This window comes from Egretta garzetta, unplaced genomic scaffold, assembly GCF_000687185.1.
Source record: "Egretta garzetta isolate BGI_Z169 unplaced genomic scaffold, ASM68718v1 scaffold427, whole genome shotgun sequence".
In the NCBI taxonomy this organism is placed as follows: Eukaryota; Metazoa; Chordata; class Aves; order Pelecaniformes; family Ardeidae; genus Egretta; species Egretta garzetta.
Window position 1 is genome coordinate 82,926 of NW_009260345.1, and position 26,043 is coordinate 108,968.

Here is a 26,043-nt window from a genome sequence, read left to right on the forward strand (position 1 = left end):
ATGTTAATATACAAAATATAAAAAGCACAACCAAAATTTCAACGTGTGATCTCATCAGGAACACAGAATGACCTCAACAGCAAAGAAACAAAGCCTTTTCAGGCTTTGACCATGTACCTCTGAAACCGTATTTTTAAGGAGAGCTCTTAAAAGACTCAGGTTTCCAGATAGATAGACTGGCTCACCAGCCTCCAAGACAGGAAAGGCTTACCTATCACACTTTTGGCAAAAGAAGCTCGTTTCAGGGTTGCCAGACCAAGGTCTCCAATCTTCACTGATCCAGTGGGGCCAGTAATGAAGATGTTGTCACATTTTAAGTCTCTGTGAATAATGGGAGGAGTGCGCGTGTGTAGAAATTGTAAGCCTTTCAGTATCTGACGGCACCAGCTTCGCAGTACTTTAATTTTCATCACTTTAAATCTTTTCAAATACCTAATGAAAAAAGTAACAGTAGGTTAAAAAGATTCTGCTAACAAGTAGTAGATTACACTGTATCATTTGCTATTCTGAAGTAAGAAAGCAGTAATTAGAGAGATGCACAAATTTCAACTTCACCTTTTATTTTAAAATGTGCTTGGGCATTTCAAGACTTCAGAGGAGCTGAAGATGATTGCCCCTGCTAAAACTTAAGCTCCCTTATTCAGAATTTCTACCCCCTTTCTTCTAGCCAGGAGACTATAGCGCTGAAAGATAAATGTGAAATGCTTGATCTACAGCTAATAATTAATTTGCACACAAAGTCACCCTATGGCAATTAGGCAGCTGACTTGCTAAGTTTCAAGGCAATGTCTCCCTGACAAAGAGTTAAAAGCTTATGCATTGCAATTCTCTACCTGTTCATTTAAGAGGGTTTTTTTCCTTCCCTACCTTTTATCCTGAAACTGCTTAAATAGTTATAACCTTTTCACTGATTAAATATAACTGGGTGGGGCACTGGAGCCAAAACGCTAATAACAACCAAGTACATACAGAGTTGTTGCAAACTATGCGAGAGCTCTGAAGTAGTTATACCTTAGTTATCAATATTAGTCTGAGTACTCTGGTCAAGAATGACAGGTTACACTTTAAACCTGCTTCAGATTCAGTTGTTGTCAAGCAAATTAGAAATTCTTAGAGATCATTTCCCTGGTGCAGGATGGGGTTCGATGACCTGAGTCTGACTGGTACTACTCACCACTTCAAAGTATGAACAGATATGGATAAGGCAGGGAAATCTTTTAAAAGGCTCTGCCAGATAATTGACATGGAAGAGTTCATACGTAAATTCAGTTACCTTTGCAGGTAGAATGTGACCCAACCTTAATTGTTCTAACATTGCTGCTTTTTAAAATCCCATGTCAGAAGAGTCAAATTTCATACCAAAAGTATTCACCAATGCTTATGACCTAAGACTACAATCTTACTCTACTCCTTAACTTCAACAGATCAGAGATGCATAGGTGAATAACCTATGACAGTATTCAAGTGCCTTCCAGCAGGCTATTCTCACAACCCCTCTTTGGGTAAAACAATTTTTGAATGCAGAGTTGTTGCTTTCTTCCTCTTGAAAAAATATGGGTTGAAATACATTTAGAAAAAGGCACTAGCATGCTGTGTAGAGCAAGGACTTTATTCTCGTTCAGCCAGTGTTACTTAGTCAAAATCTCAGTTAAAGACCAGTTTCACACTACTGCAAGACTGGTAGTAAATTCTGAGACCAGCATGGAGTCTAGCAACTACAATCTTAAAATAAAAGCAAGTCATGTTCAATTATTCCATGATAATGTTCGGTCTCCTCTTAATCAGGAGAAAATGTTTTGGAGAAATCACTTGAATCAATGCCAACATAAAAATGCGGTATATTAATCCCTTTTACTTCAATTTCTCCAGTTCAAAAGATGATCTGGAAAAATCAAGCTGCTAGCAATAATCCTGCTGTGAAAACAGATCTGTAAAAGCAGTCAGGACCCAGATCCAGAAGGAAATCAAGACTCAAAACAGAATGCAAAGACAGGAAAGGAAAAAGCCAAGCCAAGGAAGGAGACAAACTGAAGGAGGTTCTGGATCACATCAGTTGCCACTTGAATTCTTGCTATTGACACAACCCTCATTCATCTCTCTTGAGCTTGTTCCAAAGATCACATGGTAGGGGCACTTCAGTTCAGCATCTGGAATCCCTAATTACGGTCTTGGTTTCAAATATGCTAGTCTACTGCCAGCTTCTCGCTGTTAAAGGACCTGGGTCCAACCATCACCCAGCATCCCGCAGCGCTGCTGTCGTTTTTCCATAACACTGTCATGAACTAAGTCACATGTCACTTGAGGCAGAAACTATTTTAGAACGGAAGCATATAGAAATACATAAAAATACACAGACAACCTTACTAGCCAGTATGTTTTCATTTTTCCTTATATTACAGGATAACTCAGGCTCGAACAGACCTCAGGAGGTTTGCAGTCTAAGTTTCTGCTCAAGCCAGGGTCAGCCATAAAGCCAGACATGGTTTCTCTGGGCTGTATCCAGCCAGGTTGCTAGTATCTCCAAGGATGGAGCCTGCACAACATCTTGGAGCAACCTGTTCCACTGCCTGATATGACCACGGAAACAGCTTCTCCTTATATCAGGCTGAACCTCTTTTGTTCCAGTTTATGCTTGCTGTCTCTAGTCCTCCCACCATGCACCACTGCAAAGAGCCTGCCTGACTCCCTCACATGTCCTGGAAGGCTGCTGTTAGGTCTCTCCCAAAGTATCCTCTTCTTCGGGATGATCAAGTCCAGTTCCCTCAGCCCCTCCTCACAGAGCAGGTACTCCAGCACCTGACCATCTTGGTAGCCCTCCACTGAACTTGTTCCTGCTTAAATGAATGTCATTCTTGTCTGTTTTACAGGGTAGTAGTCAATTGAACAACAACAAAAAAAAGTTATTTGATCTTCTCACAGAATACAAGCAAAGATGATAACACAAGGCTTTCTTAATACTTCAACTCAATGAACAGAGAGAAACAAACTTGAGTTTGGCTTTCTCTCTCAAAGTTTTTTGGTTGTGTTTTGGTTTTGTTGGGGGGTTTTTTGTTTGTTTTTTAAGGAGGAAGGCTGCTGACCTATAGCACCTCAGCTCAAGGAGCTACAGGAAACCCTACTAAGTTAGCAGAGGTAGTTATGAAGATATGTGTCCTACCAGATACCTAACACATTCATTTAAAGTGGATCAGGGACACACACTACGCCTTTAGACAAAACTAGTGGCTGAGACCTAGGTCAGATTAAGTCTTAATTATACTACTAAAGAGGACAGCAACCTTTAAAATAGACAACTCCATTTTTTTTCCCCAATGTTTTAATTCCATGAATTAAAGTGCTTTCTAATATTGTATGCTATCTTTACAACTGCATTGTAAAACTTTTCCATTCATATGCATAAGTTCAGGGACTCTTCCGTGCAAAATCAGAAATTTGCCCAGACAGCATTTGAAAAGAATGAGTCCACAATACTTTAACATTATTTACATGTGTGTGTGTATAGCTAAATGTACACAAATACAAAAAAGAATGAGGAAAATTTACTTTAAGTTATCACCACACTTCTGTTCACTTTTTTTACGTGAAGTGACAACAATGTCTATGTCCCAAGTCTCAAAACAATGAAGGTATCACTTGTATTAAATGCAGGCAATGTAAACATACTGAAAAAAGATGTAGAAGCAATACTCAGTCAGCCAAATATCATAAGCAAACACAAGTGTGCAGTATAAATCTAGGAATATGACACAGGTACATGAAATACTTAATGACATTAAATTTGGCACATCAGAAATTTCCCACATAATTTACCTGTCAAGTTTTAAGTGAAGTGGACAAGAATAAACTAAATCACAGTTATAACACAAACGATACAATAGTGGAGAAAAAACCCACCCAAAAGTCTATAGTTTAAAAAGATCTTCAATTAAAGAGCCTATTAGATATTTCTAGATAAAATAAAGACCTTCATACTTCAGAGTACAAAATAATCCCAGAGTCAGCAAATCTAAGGTTTTTCTTCCTACCAACACGCTACTTTGTAACTGTCTATTATTACTTTATCATTATCATCTTGTTTATACCACCACATAACCAAGCCAATCCAAATATTAAAATCTGTGAGGAAGAGAAATAAGTAAGAAAGGGAGAAAAAAGTTATGCTAACACTACATATTCTAGCATAAAGCTAGGTAACTTTAAAGGCATCTGTACAGAACTGTAAAACCTTTATTACTGCTCTGAAAACAGCACATGAAGCAACAGATCTATTATTTTATCTGAAATACCTTGAACAACCTCAGAAAAGTCTTCCCTGAACATATGGCTAAAAAGAAAGTTGCAGTATCTTTAGCCCTCCAGTACTATTTCAAGAGACAAACACTTCCCTGTATCTGCAGTCCAGACTCCCAAAGAGCCATTTTTTCCTTCTTTAAGTATGCCCATTTGTGGCTATCAATACACATCGTAAAAGCACAAAGACATTCACAGGCTATTTTAACCAAATAGATTGCAAATTGTTTCCAGCTCCTACAGCCTGCTTACACATTTAGGATTTGAATGCCTCTCCAAGACTTAAATGGTCACTGAATTAAGACAACGACCCACAATTCCCGAATTTCAAATGCTGGCAGTTTTATTTCCAGTAGATTAATGGTGACTGCATGCTCGGGGAACAAGCTCGCAGCCCTGCAAGGCAAAGGGGCGATTGCAGTGTAACTCCCCACCGGCTCCGTATACCACTAGAGGGCCCTCGCAGCAGTTTGATTTGCTGGTTTCTACTTTAACCCTGGCTTAAAAAATAGACTTCGTTTCACTCAACTACTTCACGGGCTGAAATTGCAGGCAACTGCATACTTCCAGATTTTTGTTAGGTACTACTTCATGAAGTTTCAGCTAAACAAATAGGTGGTGGGGTTGTTTTTTTTTTTCCTTTTACGTATTATTTTTACTGTAGTAACATCCAAAACCTCCCAAAAGAGGTGAATTAATTTGTGCTTTGAACTTTACAAAGCAGCTCATAATAAATGGAAGGCAGCCGGAGCAGAAAATTAAAAATTCTGAGAAGTGAAAATAGAGCACTGTCTTCCTGAGCTCTCAAAACCTGAAAGTTTTCTGCATGTACTTACTACGACATCACAAGGAAGAATATGACAAGCTTGCTAACTTAAAGGACGTCCTACCATACCCTGCGGTGCTAGTAAGACTCCTCTTAAACAAGAATTGCCCTACAGAAGTTTAGCCCTCAGCAAAAGGGCTCTGTTCTTATCTGTTCTGAAATACGATCTATTTCTAGTGCTCTGATTTTGTGCTAATGATTCTTATATGCTTTGACACGCTTTTATTTACTTACGTTTTCAATGTTCCAGATGTCATGAGTTCTGTCACAAGAACAATACACTTTTTTCCTTTGACTGTAGACTCCCAGGAATCATAGAACCTGACAATATTGGGATGCTGAAGCCCTTTCAACATCCCAGCTTCCTCTTTAAATCTTTGTCGCTCTGACTTGGACAGCTTCCGATCCTAATGAAAAAGAAAAGGTACATTACGTCAGAAAGCTTTGCTTTATTTCTTACTCAGAGAAGCAGCAACTTGAAAAACAGTTGGATTCAGTCAACGAACAAGTAAGAATCGTAGTCTTAGATGCCATTTCATTTGCAATTACTCTTAAATACTCTATTTAGAAGACATTCTATTACAGTCTTTATTATCATACATTTTTCCTTACAATCTGATTGCTCTCAGAGGTACGAATTGTGAGTCTGGAGATTATCTCCTCTTCCTGTTTCTTCCTCCCCTACTCTAATATATTTAATCATTGCCTGACTTGAGGCAGAAGGGGGACATAATGTCCACAAATACTGAAGTGGTCAGGAGTAGACAAGATTGGATCACCACCTCCCAGGTTGTACATAACAATAATCTTTAGTTATTCCTATGCATATAATATCCAGACCACTGGTAACAGATTGGATTAACCCTCCATATAGAAGGTATAGCGTCAAACTTCTCTAACATATAGTATGTGCTTATAACTGTAGAAGAACAAGTGAATGAGCTGGATTTTCTCTGATTAAAAGCATGAGCTCATGATTGAGCAAGTTTCCTGTAATCCAGCATCAAGGGAAACAACATAACTCAAACTAGAGACAGAAAGCAATCTTTTGGCCAGAAACAGACCATGAAAAAGCATTCCTGGACAATACTGTTGTATTATCCACCAACAACTGGCTATCAGATATCATCAAGACTCTGAGAAGCTATTACCAGAATAAGCCGCACATCTCAAGAGAAAACAGACTCCTTGTGTCATTCAGTGTTGTCAGTTTATCAACAGCTCACCAATGCACTGGTCACACCAGTCAGATTGATTGACTAATGTAAATTGGACCCATATGCAGTTTGCATTAAAAAAAAAAAAATAAAAATCATTTCAGGATATAGTTAAGGCCCAGAATTTTAGAATCATTGTTTCTAACAGTTATTTAGGAAGAACCAGTGACCTCTTTGTCAAATCTGAATAATACTTTAAAATCACTTCATTCCATATTTCCTTTTCAATTAAAAGGAGGTAATAAAAACATGCAGGGTTTACTTATACAGCTCACAACCTCCTACTATCCTCCAGGCAGTAATTCTTCTTCCTCTGCTTACAGGTAGTGTGCTTTCTCAATACCATTCAGCCATGCTACTATCTAAACCATCCTATATTCACTTAGATCATTAACTTTTTCTAGGAAGTTCACAGAGTATCTTTGGCATGGAGGCATGGACAAACTTCATTTCCAGATGAAGCTCCAATTTTCAGAAGTATAGAAGTATTCCAGGTAAGACTTTGAAAACAGATTTGAAATTACCTCAGGGATCAGTATCTTATCAGTGCCTATGAATGTCAATCACACACATACTTCACCAGTTCTCAGGAAGATGCTAAATTCTTCAGCCTCGCAAATTTGGTCTATAGACATCAAAAGCATTCAATCCTGCAATTACTTCACTCTGCAGAAATTAGCACTACCACCTCTTCTCACTCCTTCATAAGCATACTTGCACAAACAAATTTTGATGTAAAATGTTTGCAGAAACACTCTGCAAACATGTAAGTAATCAGGTCTGCTTAGGTGTTGGGTTTTTTTTTTTTAATATGGAAGTAGCAACTTCAATTTGAGCTGTCTTACCCATCTAATAGCTTTCCTTTCATTACAATAAACAGGGCAGCTCAAATTCTGTTCAAAAACCAGTTAATCTTGACTGCTACAAACAGCTGTGATACAGAAAAGCAGTGAGCTGCAATAGGTCCATCAGTCAACAGACCATACACACATGCTTCTAAGAAACATGCAATGCTTCAAGCAGTACAAAAATCACAACATAGTCATTCTTACAGTAAAATAAAGCAGAGCTTTCTCAGCCTCTGCATGTGTTCTGTATAATCCTTTCAAAAGCAGTGTGGAGCTGTGACTCCGAGTATTATATATGGTAATTATAAAAACAAGGCTGCAACAATTACTTTTATATCACTTTTAAATTTAGCTGTGTAATATGAATCATAGAATGTTTGGGGTTGGAAGGGACCCCTAGAGGTCATCTAGTCCCACCCCTCTGCAGTGAGCAGGGACACTGCTAACTCGATCAGGTTGCTCAGAGCCCCATCCAACCTGGCCTTGAATGCTTCCAGGGATGGGGCCTCCACTGCCTCTCTGGGCAACCCGTGCCAGTGTTTCACCACCCTCGCTGTAAAGAATTTCTTCCTTCTGTCCAGTCTAAACCTACCCTGTTTTAGTTTAAAACCATTATCCCTTGTCCTGTCACAGCTGGCCCTACTAAAAAGATTGTCCCCATCTTTCCTATGGGCCCCCTTTAGGTACTGAAAGGCCGCAATCAGGTCTCCTCACAGCCTTCTCTTCTCCAGGCTGAACAGCCCCAACTCTCTCAGCCTGTCCTCATAGCAGAGGTGCTCCAGCCCTTGGGTGAACACCTGCATTCATTTTTGTCCAAAACCTAGATTTTAGATATACATTTGGATTAAATTTCCTTTATTTTATGCATTCTAACAAGTTATCTACCATAAACACTACTAACCAGTTTTAGACTACACTTGACATTAAGTTCTCATCTTAATCTATGTAAACCTAATCTCCCTTAAGGGCCTTATTCAGTTTTCCCTACCACAGTACCACTAGCCCCAAATAGAAACTAACAAGTGCTAATCACTCTTATCAATGAACAGACTCTTAACAGGCACACATATTTTGACTCATTTCTCTTTCTGGTCACATCAATGGTAGCATCGTGTTCCTGCAAACACATCTGTGACGTTTAAAACAGACACTCACTTCAGTGCTGGCATCACAAAAAAAAAACAAACCCACCCCACACCAAGACAGTGACAATATACTTAGTAATTCAAGAATTCTTTGAAAGTCACAGTGTCCTAATGAGCTGGGACAAGTCTGGACACAAAACACAGCCCAACAAATTTCACCCAGGGAAGACAGCTGTGTTTTTGCAACCAAGGAAAATCACACCCTTCAGCAGCATATTGCAGCAGCAAAAGTGAACGCTAAACAGAGCTGTGAAAGAAAAAAGACAGAGAGGCCACTTGTTTCATAAGACTAGCAATGCATTCTACCTTTAACCACCCTCATTTCCTTGGATACACAACCCATACACTCATCCATAACAGTTATTTAAATCCTTTCACTAAAGGAACACTAATGCTGGGTAACAGAAAAAGGTGACTATGCTTTAATAAAAAAAAAAAAAAAAAAAAAAAAACAAACCACCACACACAACTCTAGCATTCAGGAGAATATTAGATCTTACATACAATTATACCAACAAAACGAATCTGTATACATGATGACTGGTTTACTTGTACAAACTACATTCTAATGCAACCTGCAAATAGTTAGGCTACAAGCTAACGTGCTATTTAAAAATTACAAGTACACTTTCAAAACCTGAGTATTCCATACACCAGAACCTTAAAACGTATTAGACAGTAAGATCTCCCAGACTGCATAGAGATGGACTAGAACAAAGCCCATCCCAAATACTACATTTTGACATCCTTTGAGCTTTTAGTATGGGCAAATGTGACAACTTTATGCTCTTTCTTGTGCAAAGATGCAATTTAAGCAGCCGCTGCTACTAAAATATTGAGACGAGAAAGAAAAATAGAGCACCATAGGTAATTTGGGAGACTGAGAAATGGTGCTACCAGCTATGTTCGTATGAATACTTGGGGAAAAGCAGCGTAGTGAGAACACCTTGGTATCACATGAAGTCCACACACGAAGTTGCTGTACAGCAGGGCTGTAGCAGAGAGAAAGAAGCCATCATTGCTAAATGAGAATTTAGAAGAGCATTTTTCAAGAATTTGGGAAGGGGACAGCTTTCACAATCCTCAGTTGTAAGTGTACACTCCAAAAGACTCAAAAGTCCAGATGTGTCTTTCCAACAAGGCAGCTACCTGGGGCAATACTCAGATTCCACTGTGGCCTTTGAGCAGGAGTCTGCAGGAACTCAAGACCCTCAGCTCTTTCTCCACCGTAGCAAAAAGTTTGTGGCATATCATTCAAAATAAGTACTCCATTTGATTGACATTATCTCAGGGGTGAATCAAATAAGCAGATCTACCCCCTGAAGCCTTTTTCCTGTAACTCATGGTCTAAATAGGTATATGGATGGACCATTTCAGCATGTGAGGGTGGTTAAAGGTAGAATGCATTGTGTTTTCATCTGGAAGCAAAAGATAAGAGGTTTCACAACTTAACATTCCAGTCTCACAAAGTAGAAGATTGGCTAAACAAATTTAATGTTTTCTTTGATTTTTATTTTATTTTTAAAACAAACAGCCAGAAACTAAACAAAATAGAAAAACACATAGGATGCTTTTTTGTAAGCCTGGGAAACTTGAACAATTTTATAAAGAAACCACCACTTTAAGAACAGTTAATAATATATGGCTTGATATCCTATTCTTCAAAGGCCAATTTGCTTTGGAATTCCTACTAACAATATTAAAAACTGCATACGCTCTCTCCTCCCCCAGTCTTTTTTCTTTTTTACCTTAATGAAGCGACCTTAGGCAGAGAAGACAAAGTCTAGAAGTAGGCAAATCACATTCTTGAATCTCAGCTAGCACATGCTGAGCAGATATAGCCCAAATATTTAAAAATATACAAAGCTGTCAAACTGTAGGAGAGCTTGCTTCCTAAAATGGATTTAACTATCCTACAAAATGGCCAGCATTGTTCTTCCCAAACTGATAGCTTCCCCGGAGGACTTAAGTGTCACATCCCAATCACTGGGCTGCCCTTCGAACAAACTGAAACAGATGCATCAAGCCCACTCTGTTCATTTCATTCATTCCTTTCCACCTACATTAAATTGTTTTGACAAGCCAGGACAAACAGCAAGGCTTCCCAGCACGTGACCCACCGTTCTGCAGTGCCAGGGGCCTGAACGGAGAAAGGCAGCAAGTGAAACAATTGTTCAGCTCAGAACGATTCAATAACCTTTTCTTGGCTGTTTCCATTTGTACATGTACTTCCCCTCTGATTTCTTTTGGTCAGGGAAGGGCTATCAGAGGTGTTTACATTATTCAATGCAAAGCAGGAATCTTGGTCATTCATGATAAACCAGGTATAGGCTTACTCTTTCACTGATGTACTTAATTTGCAGGAGCATGAATTATACATAGGACTGTTACTACCCTCTTTCTATTCCTGTACCTCAGTGCCTTATATAAATGTAAAAAAACCCAACCCAAAACCAAAACAACCCCCCACCTCCAAGATTAGCTATTTTACCAAGCCACAAAAAAAACAAAGCTCACCAGCAAAAAATGCGTTTATTCGTTTGGTGATTTTTTTCAGCCAAGGCTTAGTATCTATTCAGCATCCTTAATGAGGAAAGAAAATACATTTCTGGCACCTAAATTTATCTTAAATTTCAACTGGGTTGCTCACATAGCCGCTGAGTCTACTGAGTAATTTCTCATATGCTTTCCTTTCTAACTTCCCACAGTCCTTCCGAGTTCTGTCCTAGTAACACTGTGACAAGAAATCACACATCTGCAAAGCACATCACACTACCACAAGCGGTTGCAGAGTCTGGCTCAGACACCTGAAGCAGCAGGAGAGCCACCTTAGCAAGGCATCGTTCTCTGCTCAGGCTATTTAAGCCTGCTCTTCATTCAGACCGAGCTCAACTAAGGGTCTTACCTCTGCTGTCCATTTTTATTAACTGACGTCAAATGGCCTGCGCTAAATTCTAGGGCAATTCAGCTGGCATTAAATGGGCACAGTTATGCAGAAGAGACACACCGCACTTCACTCAAACACATCATAGGATTTCCACAATATTAGAGAGAAAATCAATACATAGGAAACAAAGACTGGACACTTTACATACTACAGACAGGTTTTACTAGCTTTCTGCACACCCTACTGCTAGATCCAGAAGTTCTACAAAGCTATATAGCAGAGGCACTTAGTGGGTGGTTGTTCTGGGTTTGGTTTTGGTTTTTTTTAAACTACACTAGAGCAACACTGTGTAGCTTTTATCCAAAGAAATACACTAGGAAAGCACATTAGAAAAATTAGTAGCAAGGAACTGTCTTCAAGTGGTATGATCTGAAAACGTACAGCCATGACAGACTTCAAAGTGCTGTTGAATTATAGATAGTCTGAATCACAACCAAGGTAAATTATCTCTCTGTGCTGAGGTTACACCAAACAGCATTTTATCAAGCTTTTCAAATGTCTGAAAATTTCAGGGGAAGACACTGCTGCTCCCAGCCTATTATTCTGATGAAAAAGTAGTATACAGAAGAGACAAATGTTCTTCTGTGTGCATTTCTGCAGCATATGAGAAAGGCTTTGCAAGCCTTTTAGGCAAGGTTAATGAGGGGTCATCAGAGGAGAAGCTAGCAAGACTGCGCTCTGATATTCAGCACTGTTAATGGAACTGAGGCTTTGTGGGCTGCAGTGCTCTCATCCTGAAAAAATCTAGCAGTTAAGAGGAAAAATGAGCACAGTGACCACTGAGCTAGATTAACAAAATATCAACAAAGAATCCACTGAGCTTAAATATCATCCAGCATTACACAGCTGGTACCTAGAAATGGAAGCCTCAGTGCATAAGAAATGCATCTACTTTTCTGGGTCAACACATAAACCACTTCAGACTTTCCAGCATTAAAGACTAGGAAGAGAGAAAAAAGGGAGGGAGAGGGAAAAGAGTGTTCAAAATGCATCCCTGTACAGCAACAGACATGAAAACTGATCAAGCGACCTGCACAGATCCTTCTACTGGTATACCTTTCTACAAACCACTGAACACAAAAAACTGATCAAATTGAGCTGACCAGCTGCTATTCCACAGGTATGCATGCAAGGGTGCTTTTTTTTTTCCTTTGACAGTAGTGTTTCTCAAACTCTCAGAGCATTCAAGCGCCCCGCCCAAGAGCTTAATTGTATAATATAATGTTTGTAGAGTTACATAAACCTTTAGCTAACCACAGACTTAGGAATCAGGTCTGCACACCTAATGGAAGACATTCAGTCTTCAGACAACTCCTGCTTCATGCATGCTTCTTGCTACGGCTCTCCTACCTTTCAATAGGCCAACCCTTCACAGGCAAGTCTCTACAGTCTCTCTACACAAGATTGTAGGGATTGATTACAAAATTTGCACTTGATAATTTGGGGGCTCTCAGCACACTGGGGAAGATCATCAGCTGCCAAGATTGCCAGCTGCCCAGTAAAAAGAGTTCAGAAAAAGCAATACATTAAAACTGCGACAACTGAGGACAGCGTGTGCCAGATCAGGATACCCCAAAGTAGTACATGAGAAGTCACCAGATCAAGAGTTGCCAGAACATAGCTGTCAATGCTCCCGGGCTGCACTCCACACATGTATGAATTAATCTATTAAAACAGACTGCCTCACTATGCACTGTTTGTTCTTTAGATAAGTCAAGTATTATTTCTCCCCCCAAAACCACATGCATTAGCCAGAAGATAAGCTAAAATTAAAAAAAAAAAAAGCAAAAAGACGAAACTAAAAAGCTATTTGCCAAAGGCAAAACAAAAAAACAAAGAAAAAAAAAAGTCAGGCTTCCTTGCCATAAAGCTGCAATGCCCAAAATCCTCTTTAGCTTTCAGAAGGCTAGGTATCTCCCAAACTTAGCTATCCATCCCATACCATACGCCCCCAGAAAGAGCTCTGCAAAGACTTCTAGAAAGTTTTTAGGAAGAAAGGGTTTACTTGCTTGCTGCTTCAGTGTTGATTCCTTATCCACATTTATGGAATTCAGAAATCAAGACCAATCTCTGCAGCTGCATAAAGTCACATGGTTTGGGGCAAAGGAAGACTATAATGCACACCCTCTTCTCATTAGGCTGCAGAAGACCCAAAAAAATGGAAGAAAAGCAGGTAAACATACCAATACATAAGAACTAGTAAGTGAATCTGAGGATCTCTGTATTGCTGCAGTCTGGATGCTGGTAACCAGTACTTAGAATTAGAGAATCATTTAGGTTGGAAAAGACCTTTAAGATCATCGAGTCCAATCGTTAATCTAGCACTGCCAAATCCACCACTAAACCATGTCCCTAAGCATCACATCTACAGATCTTTTAAATACCTCCACAGATGGGACTCAACCCACTTCCCTGGGCAGCCTATTCCAATGCTTGACAACCCTTTTGGTGAAAAAATTTTTCCTAATGTCCAACCTAAACCTCCCCTGGCACAATTTGAGGCCATTTCCTCTTGTCCTATTGCTTGTTACTTGGGAGAAGACACCAACATCCCCCTTGCTACAGCCTCCTTTCAGGTAGTTGTAGAGAGCAATAAGGTCTCCCCTCAGCCTCCTTTTCTGCAGGCTAAACAACTCCAGTTCCCTCAGCCTCTCCTCATAAGAATTGTGCTCCAGACCCCTCACCAGCTTCATTGCCCTTCTGTGTACACGCTCCAGCAGCTCAATGTCTTTCTTGCAGTGAGGGGCCCAAAACTTTTCAGTCCCTTTCCTCCTCATCTTAGTTGGAAGACGGAAGGGTTCCTGAGGATGGGTGAAACACAATGCCAACTCAACATCTAATTACTGAATGTACAATTTCACATTGTTGCTTGGCAAGTCTCCACAAGAAGAATCAGTTTTATTGTATTGGATTTGCATGACAAGGTTTTGGTAGTAGGGGGGGGACGGTGACGGGGGGGGGACAGGGACTACAGGGGTGGCTTCTGTGAGAAGCTGCTAGAAGCTTTCCCTGTGTCCAGCAGAGCCAATGCCAGACAGTTCCAAGGCATACCCACCGCTGGCCACAGCCAAGCCCATCAGCAATGGTGGTTGTGCCTCTGGGATAACATATTAAGGAGGGGGAAAAAAAAACGCAAACAAACAAAAAAAACCTTCTGCACAATAGCAGCTGGAGAGAGAGAAGTGAGAGGAACAGCCCTGCAGACACCAGGGTCAGAAGAGAAGGAGGGGGAGGAGGTGCTCCAGGCACCAGAGCAGAGATTCCCCTGCAGCCCCTGGTGAAGACCATGGTGAGGCTGGCTGCCCACCGCCTTGCAGCCCATGGAGGTCCATGGTGGAGCAGATATCCACCTGCAGCCCAGGGAGGACCCCATGTTGGAGCGGGTGGATGCCCAAAGGAGGCTGTGACCCTGTGGGAAGTCTGCACTGGAACAGGCTCCTGGCAGGGCCTGCAGACCCATGCAGAGAGAAGCCCACACTGGAGCAGGTTTGCTGGCAAGACTTGTGACCCTGTGGGGGACCCACGCTGGAGCAGTCTCTCCTGAAGGACTACACACTGTGGAAAGGATGGACCCATGCTGGAGCAGTTCGTGAAGAACTGTAGCCAGTGGGAAGGATCCACACTGTAGAATTTCATGGAGGACTGTCTCCCATGGGAGGGATCCCAGGCTGGAGCAGAGGCAGAGTGTGTGGAGTCCTCCCCCTGAGGAAGAAGGAGCAGCAGAGATATCTGATGAACTGACCCCAACCCCCATTCCCCATCCCCCTGCACCACTGGCAGGGAGGAGGTAGAAAAAATTGGATGTGAAGTTAAGCCCAGGAAGAAGGGAGGGGCGGGGGGAAAGTGTTTTAAGATTCAGGGGGGGTTTTATTCTCTCCTACTCGAGTTTGACTGGTAATAAATTAATTTCCCCAAGTTGAGACTGTTTTGCCCATGATGGTAACTGGCAAATGATCTCTCCCTGTCCTTATCTCGACCCATGAGCCTTTCAACATATTTTTCTCTCCCCTGTCCAGTGATACAAGTTATAGGGGAGTGACAGAGCAGCTTGGTGGCACCTGGCATCCAGCCAAGGTTAACCCATCACATTCATATAAGCTGCAATCTTCATGGAGAATGCAAATAACCTTGAAAAAGATAACACTGAAGTATGTGTACCTAACACAATAGAAAAGAGCAGGCTTAAAACAGCTATCTATTACACATTTTAAAGTTCCTGATTAAGGGTAAGTCTTGGTTTTTTGTAGGCTTCCTCTTCTCTTATGCAAGGTATTCAAAATGTTCTCAGTTTCAGGAAAGTACACAAGTAGTCAACCTAAGTAAAAGGTTGAAGGATTATTCACATTAGTTTTACAGTTTCCTGGTGAAAAGCATCTGCCTGTACATTCTCTTCTGCATTTTTGTTTCTGGCATGTCAATGCACAACAATAGTAGCACAGCACAAAATTCATTAGAAGATGCAGTTCATTTGTTAAAAACACACCAAAAAATAAGATTACTTCTTGTCCTTTCTCTTACCATTAATACAGGTAAGTGATATAGCAAACATATGCAAGTTTATTGTTGCTACTCAAAGGTTAGAATTAAAGAAATAAATTACACGTATCTTGACAGATATGATACTTGGGTAAACCGATGGTGGGAGGAAGAGGAGGAGGGAAATGAAACTCCCAATGATCAGACAGAAGGGGAACAGACAGAAGCCTTCATCAGTCAGGATTTAGTCCTAAGAAGTCAATTATAAATATCCTGAAAAAAATCAATACTTGAGTAAGCTTCAGAAAATAAGAAATACAACTTTGTCTTAACACTGAAGGGGGAGTATCTGCAACTAAAGCCTATGTATGGCCTGTGTATGTGACCGAAAGATACTAGCACCGCTCCCCATTTTATCCTGCAGTTGTTTGTCAGTTTTTGATGAAGCTATGATTCATCACCACAGGGGAAGGGGGGAGAACACCACCAGTAATTATATTCCTCTGATGTGGTCACTTCCCACTTTTACATATGCAGTAGCACCTGGGCCCGCAGTAGCAGCATCTAAGACACCTGGTGGCAGCAATGTCATAGACTTAACCTGTGCTTGAGGGGACATCCTCAGCAAGTCTCCCGATTACAACAAAGGCATCAGAACTGAAGTTTGTGCTTGCTTGCGCCAGGCTCTAGCATTATTAAACAAAACTGACATGTAACTAGTCACAATTATACAGTCCCTCCAGGTCTTCAGCTAGAAAAAAAAGAAAGTTGGCTAAATCCTCAAGTTTCCAGGATCCCATCATTCACAAGAATACTGCTAATATTGTTACTGCTGTACAGGAAACAGGCAGTAAAGAGTAACTAGGACACGCAAAAACAAAGATGCTTTAAAAAAAAAAAAAAAGGGAAGTTAGGAACACTGCATCAGAGATGAGCTCACTAACTTGGTGAGATACGAAGCCGTTCTGCCCTCACTTCCTCACATTGAACAAATGGCAGAAACAGGACCAGAAGTCTAAGGAGCACGCAAATACAACGTGCATCATGAACACAGCAGCAGAAAAACCCTTTTGTTTCTCTGGAGGACAGCAGATCATCAGAATGTTTCCTTTTATGTAAGGTCACAAAAAATCTTGAAGTACAACTCCCAATAACAAAGTTTATCTTTTGTTACAGTAGCACTGTGGGAATTTTTATTTTCAGCAATGCCAAAGCTGACTACACTGCTACACGGGTACACTTCAATGCCATGGGCAATACTTAGATGGAAGGCTTGGGCCCAGTGCTCAGACATAGACAGATGCAAGTGTGCTGCTCAGAGACTGGGGCAGCCAGCTATACCTCGAGTCCCTCTTGAAAAGATAACGATAGAGAAGAGAACCTGTACAACTCCAAAAGGGCTAGGACAGCCTGTCTGGCTGACATGCTTCCAAAGAATTCAGCCAGTGGAGATTTTTAGGTTTTCACTTAAAATTTAAGAAGCATGAGTGTGATGTACCTGGCAGAAAGCACCTCTTTTCCCAGGAAAATCAAACATCAGCAAAATTGTACCACCTGTGAGTCTTTATTGGATTACTAGCTTGTTTGCCAGAGCTGTGTTGTGTGTGAATATACACATTAATACAAGCCTACACAACTCCTTTCCCCACTCTCTTGCATCAACACAGATGTTCTTAGGCAAAGCAAGCAGGCCAAACTGAAGAACTGAACCAAATTCTACTTCTGCAGAAGACAATGACTAAGATTAATCAGTACATTGCATAATCCCACAATTTCCTTTGGAAAACTTGCACTTTTCAGAATACAGCCATGAAAACTGCAGAGCAGCTTCAGTGTAAATTAAGAACTATACTCACACTTTATCAAATCAATTATATATCTTCCTTTGCTCTCCACACAATCAGCAAGAGAAAAATTTTAAACAGTAGATATGAAACCTATGGCTTAGACATGACCTCCTCTGGAATCTCTCAGGTCCTCAGGAATCTGGTCTAAGAATGGCAAGCAACTGTTTAGGCTTCAGTCATTTCTATTCTAGGGTTGCTCTAAGGCAGCATTTGTGTTTCCTTACACAGAAGTCTGCAAAAAAAGATGGCTAAAAGTTTTATTCAATTTATTCATCCTGAGAGGATGAACATAAGGGACAGTAACCAAAATGCTGGGCTATAAAAAAAAAAAAAAAAACAGTATTAGAACAGAGAGCTCATCTATTTATTTTCACTTCAAAATTGCTATTTGATCCACAGAAGATAAACAGATAAGTTTGCTATCTGATACCAGTTCACAATAAGGCTTATGTTTATTACATACAGGTTATTACAGAATTGACGTGTTAGCTGAACTGAATTCTTGATGAGCTATTAACCAGCTGGACCATCTTGTCACTTGGCTCAGATGCCTCATTAAAAGTTTTAAAGCTCATGTCAACTCTCATTTTGCAATGAATTGATTGCTTTATCAGTGAGAGGGAAGGTACATCCAATCATCTCAGTTTAATTTTACTACAAAAATCCAATTCTCCATTCAGAGGGTGACAATACTGCAGGAAAAAAGCCTCCTCCACAATCCATTCTGGTTACCTTACAGATTTATTAACTCACTGCATCAAAAGAGCAACTGTAGCTCTTTGTTTCACATATTTCATTATGACCATAAGAGTCTTTTTATGAGTAGGTATGTGTCTAGAACATAGGGTGTTCTAGAGAACACCCTGTTAACTGATTCTGACAAAGGCAGATCAACTTAGAGAAGCAAAAACATACTACAACTCTTCATCCTATACACTTCACAAAGCTATTGGTGAAAGGGAAGAGTTAGCTATGCCCACTTTTCAATATGCTGTTTGGAAACCACGCAGAAGCATCAAGATTACTCCAAAGATTTACTAATAACGATTAAAGTAGGAGGTACAAAAGAACTAGCGATGTTTCTGTGCCTCGGACTAGTTCCCTTGCAAAAATCCCAGCATAAAGCATAAACGATAATTGCCTACACAAGTATTTAAGCAGCAGTCCCTGCAAGGCTGCACCCTGTGCTCCTTCAGTTATAAATAAACCCGCATCAGCCTACAGTACACATCAGCTTCAAGTTTACATACAGCATTGGCACATATATTGCATATGCAGCGATTATACCTGAAGAGTTACTCTTCCCAGGTTTGCTTCTTTTTCTGCAAACACATCAAAGTACTTCATTTAATTTACAAAACTGTGGATTACTATCAGTTACGACAGGATGACATACAAAGTGTAGGCCAAGTACTGGCAGCCAACAGAAAATCCTTACAATAATCACTAGAGAACTCCATGCCAGACATCTCTCATTCAGAGATAGATCTCTCATGCAGTGATCATTCAGGGATTCATCATAAACCCCTCAAATAATTGCCAGGTGTTCTGCACGTTCCGATGAGACAGACTAAATCAAAAAGGGATCTCATGTACAGAAAGACTAAAGAGTCTCAGAAAGTGAGAGCGAGTTTTACAGGGTCACCAAAATTTGCATTCTAAATGAAGTCTCAGGAATACCTTGCATAAATACTAGTATTAGTACTAGCATTTCACAAACATGAAAGTCCTAAAACACACTGGAGTAGCACTATTTTTTTTTTTCTAAGCCTCACTACATAATGATGCACTCTTCCTGTGATCTACTAGAATGCCCATCTTCATCTCAGACTTCTCATAAAGGGAAGCAATAATAACTATTCCATGCTTACCTGACAGGTTGACTTACAAAGTCAGGTTCTTGCATTGCTCGTATGTTTATTGTAGACTTTCACAATGATAACATATACATTAGAGACACCTATGTTTACAATACACTGTGTACATCTTCCTTGGCAAACACCATAAAAGATGTAGATCTAAAAAGTTTCTCACAAAGTCAGAAATATTTCAGGCAATATCAAACGCACCACTGACACGTAAATTTAAAAGTAAGTAAATTATCTTTCAGAGAGCAAGAGTTGAATCAGGAAGAAAACACTCGAATATTTAACAGTAGGCAAGTGGTAGGATGAACAACTAAGAACACTGTCATGATGAAGTATACTCTGCATCCAGAAGCATAATTGGCTTTACAGTTCAACCCCAAATAATTTTAAAAATAATTAAAATATAAGAGAAAACATAGTGTAATTGAAATGCAGATGGAGGGACCAGTCAGCTTCTACTACCTAAAGCAACAGAGGATACAATACATAAAAACAGCGAGTGTTTTGCTGTACAGTAGACCAAGGTAGTAATATGCACACCTTGGACATAAGAGGACTACCTTTATGGAAGTTTAAAAAAAAAAACCAAACCTTAAGTGTTGTATTGACCTGCAAGCAGACTTTGACAACTCAAATTTAGGGTGGTAAAACAGCTGAGATGAAAGATTATCAGTAATGTCCAAGGTGATTCAGAGCAGACAGCTAGGGAAAGTGCTAGAGGAAGTTTAAGATGAATATTCAGGATTTTTTTCTTGGAATTTGGGACTACATATGGTAGTACTGCCATTGGCAAGGCTATTCTGTCTAAGTTTTTTTTCTGAAGAATACTACTGGGGATATCCTGCACTGCCAGAAGATCAACCATGACCTAGACGACCTCAGATACTCACCACAACCTATCTATGAATCAGCTATTCAAACTGTTACAGTTTATCCACAAGGTCTGTTTCGCATTACATTGTGCTTTAGTCACATACTGTCTGTCCTTGGTCCGGTGCCACTTTATTTCAATTGTTTGAACAGGAACACTGAAGGAATTTCTTGAAGACAAACTATAATGCCTGAAGATGTCATGGCCTAAAGGGCCTACTTTAAATGGGTTATCACAACCTGTAAGCAGGCTTCCTTGTTTTCAGTTTACCTCCTACTTTGTCACACTGAAGAACTCTACCTGCAGTTCAAAATCAATTTTAGCTGTGAATTAAAGAGGATCATCCAAAGAAAAGTTAAAAAATTCAAATACTCTTTCCATACAGTGAAATATCTGATGTTCTGTGCATCATATACCAAAATTATTAATCACGTTTAACATTGAAAAAGTTTCCTTGACCAAAAAGTTGTCTGGAAACATTTTTAGGACCACGTGCCTGAAACACACTCTTATGTGTTCAGCAAGTCTGCGTACACAAGAAGCCACGGAAGCTGGAATTCAAATGGAAGTGGTTTGTCAGAAAAGCTGCCCAAGTGTTCTGGTACTGCACCCCTTGCTTCAGTGGCAATAACTGTATTTTTGTGGGTATAAGAGGGGTAAGTAGCTTTGCGACATTCCATATTTCTGTTTAAATTAAAATTCCTTGCCCTACCACACAAGCCCAAACAACATTCCAGGAAAAGAATTTAAGTTAAGCTAAAGGTAGTATCACAAAGATAATAGACACTCAGACCTGGTTTTAATCTCAAATCCACTAGTTACTACTTTAACAAGTACACAGGCTTTCTCTTGCTGTGTCAAATAGTCTCTTGCGAGTCCAATTCGAAGACCTCTTTTGCTAGAGGATCAAAAGGTGGAAGCATCACTGGATAGTTTTAAATCCTCAAAATATGAGAAGGTCCTCAAGACTGTTTTCTTGTTACCACCACAGGGTTTTGTGCTTAGAATTTCAAGTTTCTTAGTTTGCGCCACAGAATTCCATTATTATTATTATCCACACCTCATTTTCTAATCATTTACCAAAAATGAGGGCCAAGTGTAAGCACCTGCTGCTGCAGCACCTCAGAGATATTGGAAATAGGCTTTGGTAGCCAGCAATAATATTAGAGTACAGAGTAGCAAGTTTTAAACCTCAAACTTTATGATTAACTGCACGAGCATCAATACTTAACAGCCTGCAATTGTGAAAGAGGGACGAGAGCAACAGGCTGTCCAATAAGCAGGAGCTGGGCAGATGAATCACAGTCTCAGAGTTGCAGTCCTATCTTCAAAGCCGTTAGCAGGCTGAAAAATTTATGAACAGGCTCCTTCCGAATGAGTTGCAACATATCTGTCCATCAGAAACAGACATTCCCCCTTGTGATTTCACTTTGCAAGTAATAAAATCCAGACTGCATTGCAAACAAAGAACTGCAGTTCCCCCCGCTTGCTCTTGCCCTGAGCACTTCAGCTACAGAGGCTACTAGTTTTTTGATGCTATTTTAATCTTTCCTATGCTTCTAACACATGTTGAATCTCACAGAAACTTTCTTGTAATTTGCTATTTCAAATTATGCTTTCTCAGATGGACATGTTCCATACTTAGTCACCTTCTGTTGAAGGTTCACATAACCAATTCTGTTTCGCTCTACATCTGCAGAACAACCTAATGCTCAATACCAGCCAAACAGAGATAGCCTGAGCACTTTCAACATGCTAAATTGCTGACTCAGTCCAAACGACTCCATTTCAGAATTAGTCACACATACAAGGCTGTAAGGTGGAAACTGAAATTTGTGCCACTATGAACTCTTCTTATCTCAACCGACTTCAGTATGCCTGCATCTAAATAAGGGCTTCACAAGAGTTCTATTGGCACTGATCAGCTTTGAAGAAATAGGATGCTTTTCTCCAAAGGTCATGTTCTTTCCAAAGACAGGCAGTGAAATGGGATGGTATTGTAAGAACATGGTAAAATCTTAAGACCATAGAAGAGACTACAGCTATAAGTACTCAGAATTTAATTTAAAAAAAAAATGGAGGGAACAAGTTCCAGGTAATACAAAGGATAACTGCCTTTTCCTATTATAAGCTCCTGCCAACCCTTCCTTCAAAAGCACTTTCAAGTTTCCACTTCCCAGGAGGGGCAAACAATGTTAGACACAGCACAGACCTTGCTCTGAGCTAATTAAAAAGGAATTCCCATACAATGTGCTAGATACTAAACACTAAGACAAAACTAAAAGCAGTCAAGTATTACTCTGATTGTAGCCATGTTTAGACTGTTTATAGATTTTTTGCGCTTGTTTCATTTACACACATTTCTTTGGACTTTTCCTCTCCCTCTGCACAATCATTATTACTATCATTAAAAAAAAAACCCACAAACATTTCTCTAACTCTGCAGTCTGTACAGCAACAGTGTTTGCTGGTGGCCCTATTTCACTTAAACCCTGAACATCAAAAGTCCAGTTTGATGTGAATAATGCAAAAGATATTTAAAAGGCCAAACTGTAAACATGCAAACTTCTGTATTTTGAAATACATTAGACAGAAAAGGGAAAAGATAATTGCCACATCTAGTGCATATATATATTCCATTCTATCCATATAATTTTCCCCTCAAGGCTTATGGGAAAGCAGACAGATTTTGACAAGGACATTTGCTTTTAAATAATTTTGCACTTTGCAAGGTACAAATTTACTGTAACTAAAGCCAATTGAGCAGTATATTTTCATAGAGGTTTGCATCAGACTAACTACAACATACCAGTACCAATGCTATTCTCTATCATCTGAACAGAGGTTAATAGCTGCGAAGTCTGCTGCTTCTGCAAAAATAGAGGCTGCCATTCCACAAAAGATTTCCTACTTGAAAACTTCAATTCCTATTCCTCCAGAAAAACTTATAACCTGATGAAGCAAGCCATTTCTGAGGATATTAAACTTTACCAGCTTAAACAGTTGTAACGCAAACAAGAAAACTGAATTATGTTGTACAGCTTTCTATCTTGCATTTCCCAACCTAAGGGTTTGACCTGCACGTGCTGTACAAAAAGTAATTACACAGTTCTAAAACATAAAGCCACTTATTTGTGGCATCATATGGATGCTAACACAGATTACTGGTGGGCTAGAACATGGATCAAGTCTTTGGAGTCTAGAAAAAAGATACAGTTTTCAAGGAAATCTGATCTAGAACATGTCACTCATTTTAAAGCTTTATTACCTGAAAACTATTTACTTGGAAATACTTCCTCAGCATAAAGGAAACCCACCTGTCTCAACACTGCTTTTAGGTCTCTGCTTCATAAATCTGAAGTACAAAAGCTTAAGGCACCAATGGGTGCAACAAAGCAAGTGCTTTTCTCTGAAGCATCTGTACCATCTTGGCTGAAGCTTCTTAAACTCTTAAGCTCAAGATAGACACTTGGTTTGAAAACTTGCAGCCCAGGTGGTTAAGGTACACACCAGTTGGGCAACTGAAAGCAGGATCTTATGACAGGAATCAAACTTAAGTGGTGCTACCTAATATATTAGTCCCACATGTCCTGGTAAAGAATTTAAAAGGAGATGACCACTATGTCAATATAGAGCATTACCAACACATTTCTTCCAAAGGCAGCTTGCAAAATTACAGACCATTACTGATGCAAACGCCAGGGAAGTCACACAATGCTACAGAGCTGACCTCTCAATCTGCTTGAGTGACTGCAGTCCAAAAAGTGCCGTAACTGAGTTCAGTAAGCAGCTTCCTAGCACTGGATGAGTGAACTGTATTCACACCATCAAGAGGAAAAACCTGACTGACATTCATGTTAAGCACATGCACCCACCCACACTGCGCTAACTCAGAGTATTACAACAATATACACAACTGATTTCTCAGTTCTGGCCTCTCAGACACAGACTCTTCACTACAGTCCAGGTCAAAACCAAAAGGTTTCATGGCATTAGAAAAAATTTATTTCAAGCACATTTCCAGTAACTGACAAGGATAGAGCTCATCTGGAAAGAGATATATGTTGTCCCCTAGATTAAGTTCAGCAGTTCTACTAAAGGAATCCAGCCCATCATGAACATGAAAGACAAATATGTGAATTTTCATACTTTCGTAAGAAGCAAAATAGGTATCAACTTGCATATTATGCCAACTGATGAGTGGTAATGCAAAGAAATTCAGTATATACAGCTTAATAGTAATTTTAACATCATTTTAGGCACCGTCACCAAGTCTTGCACTTGACCATTCAAACACTAAATTGTTGTGGTAGGATTTTGCCAGCAATGCCCAGAGAGGCTGCAAAAGTAAGCAAGGCGTCTCTTCACGTCACTTCACCCGAAGAACTCCCCAAAACAACTTCTCTTTTGCAACTTCATCTCACTGGTACTATAATATGCTTGGATTTTTAGTTACTCAGCACAAGAGTATACTCCTCTAATGCTTTTAGAATAGAGTTACTGAAAAGAGCTAACAGCAACTACTGCTCCATTCGCAGATCCTTTTCAGAATAAAATCAGAAAACTATTAATGCTCTCCAGGTTGCATTTTCTAAAGAGCTCCAAACATAACACATGAAGCTCAGTCCTTTGAATTACTGTTTAGTAACTCTAGAAGGTGTTTTCTATCCAAAGCTCCACAGCTGCAATATCCAAATTAGATCAGCAAGTAATCCAGTGGGGTAAGTTCACTCCTTAGGAGAAGGTAAGAGGAAACAGCAAGATAGGAGGCTAGACAACACACATCATCTCCTTGACCCTCAGAATCAAAGAAAACCACACCTGACACCCACAGCCTGTAAGGCACAATTACCCAATATTGCCCCACATCATTAACAACTATGGAAAGTAGCTGCAGTGAGACTCAAGTCTACTGGTAAGCCACCTTCTGTTCTTAAGTTTCCTCTGCACCACTTCTTTCAGGGAAAGTGGCGTACTTGTCATGCAATAACCAGCTGGGTCCCTACAGTTATCTTATACAACGCCATTAGTGCTAGTCAGACATGGAATTATAAGCCAGATGAAACCAAGGCTCCACCCAATCAAGCTTTTTTTCCATAGATGCTACAGCAGGAAACATGTAGGAAAACAGAAGAAAACAAAAATCATATCAAGTATTTCAATAAGAGCAGGGGGGTGGGAAGTGCTACTGTTTGGAGTCTCCAAGTTATACCATCAGCAGTCAGTCCTATTAGATGCTGTGGGGTAATATGGGCATGTGGCTAGATACGAATAGCCTCTGCACTTTCACCATTCAGGAAGAACTAAAAACCAAACAACGCAATAGCCACAGATGCTTACAGAAAAGTGAAACTAAACTGATAAAAAGGCAAATTAATTCAGCTTGGTTTCCCCAATAAGACAGTCGACCACTCTTATCTTTGATGACTGTGTCCCAAGATGTGATAAAGTGCACAGCACCATGACCCTTGATCTCTGCTTGACAGGAGTCGTCATTCAAAGCTCAAGATATTTTAGTATCCTACCACGTCCAACAGACTGTCCAAAACGCACAAAAGACAGCCAGGCTAACAGCTATACTTGCTATTTCCAAGAGCACACACTGATGACTCCCAGGCCCTCAAACTGTAAGCCTGACACTAAACTAGAAAATGGCTATTCAGATGAGGTTCCAGATGAAAGACTTCCTAGTGCTTTGACACCAAAGC

The 26,043-nt window shown here is 40.0% G+C and overlaps 1 protein-coding gene across 1 annotated transcript in view; it reads right to left on the reverse strand.

The window, feature by feature from the left end:
• The window catches only part of WNK1 (WNK lysine deficient protein kinase 1), a gene marked incomplete at its 5' end in the record, with an annotated part of 108,396 nt that overhangs the window by 66,281 nt on the left and 16,072 nt on the right, over positions 1-26,043 (reverse strand). The window contains 2 exons of the mRNA XM_035898136.1: positions 212-432; positions 5,351-5,523. Of these exons, the coding sequence (XP_035754029.1) occupies positions 212-432; positions 5,351-5,523 (394 nt within the window). The remainder of the gene's footprint in view (positions 1-211; positions 433-5,350; positions 5,524-26,043) is intronic.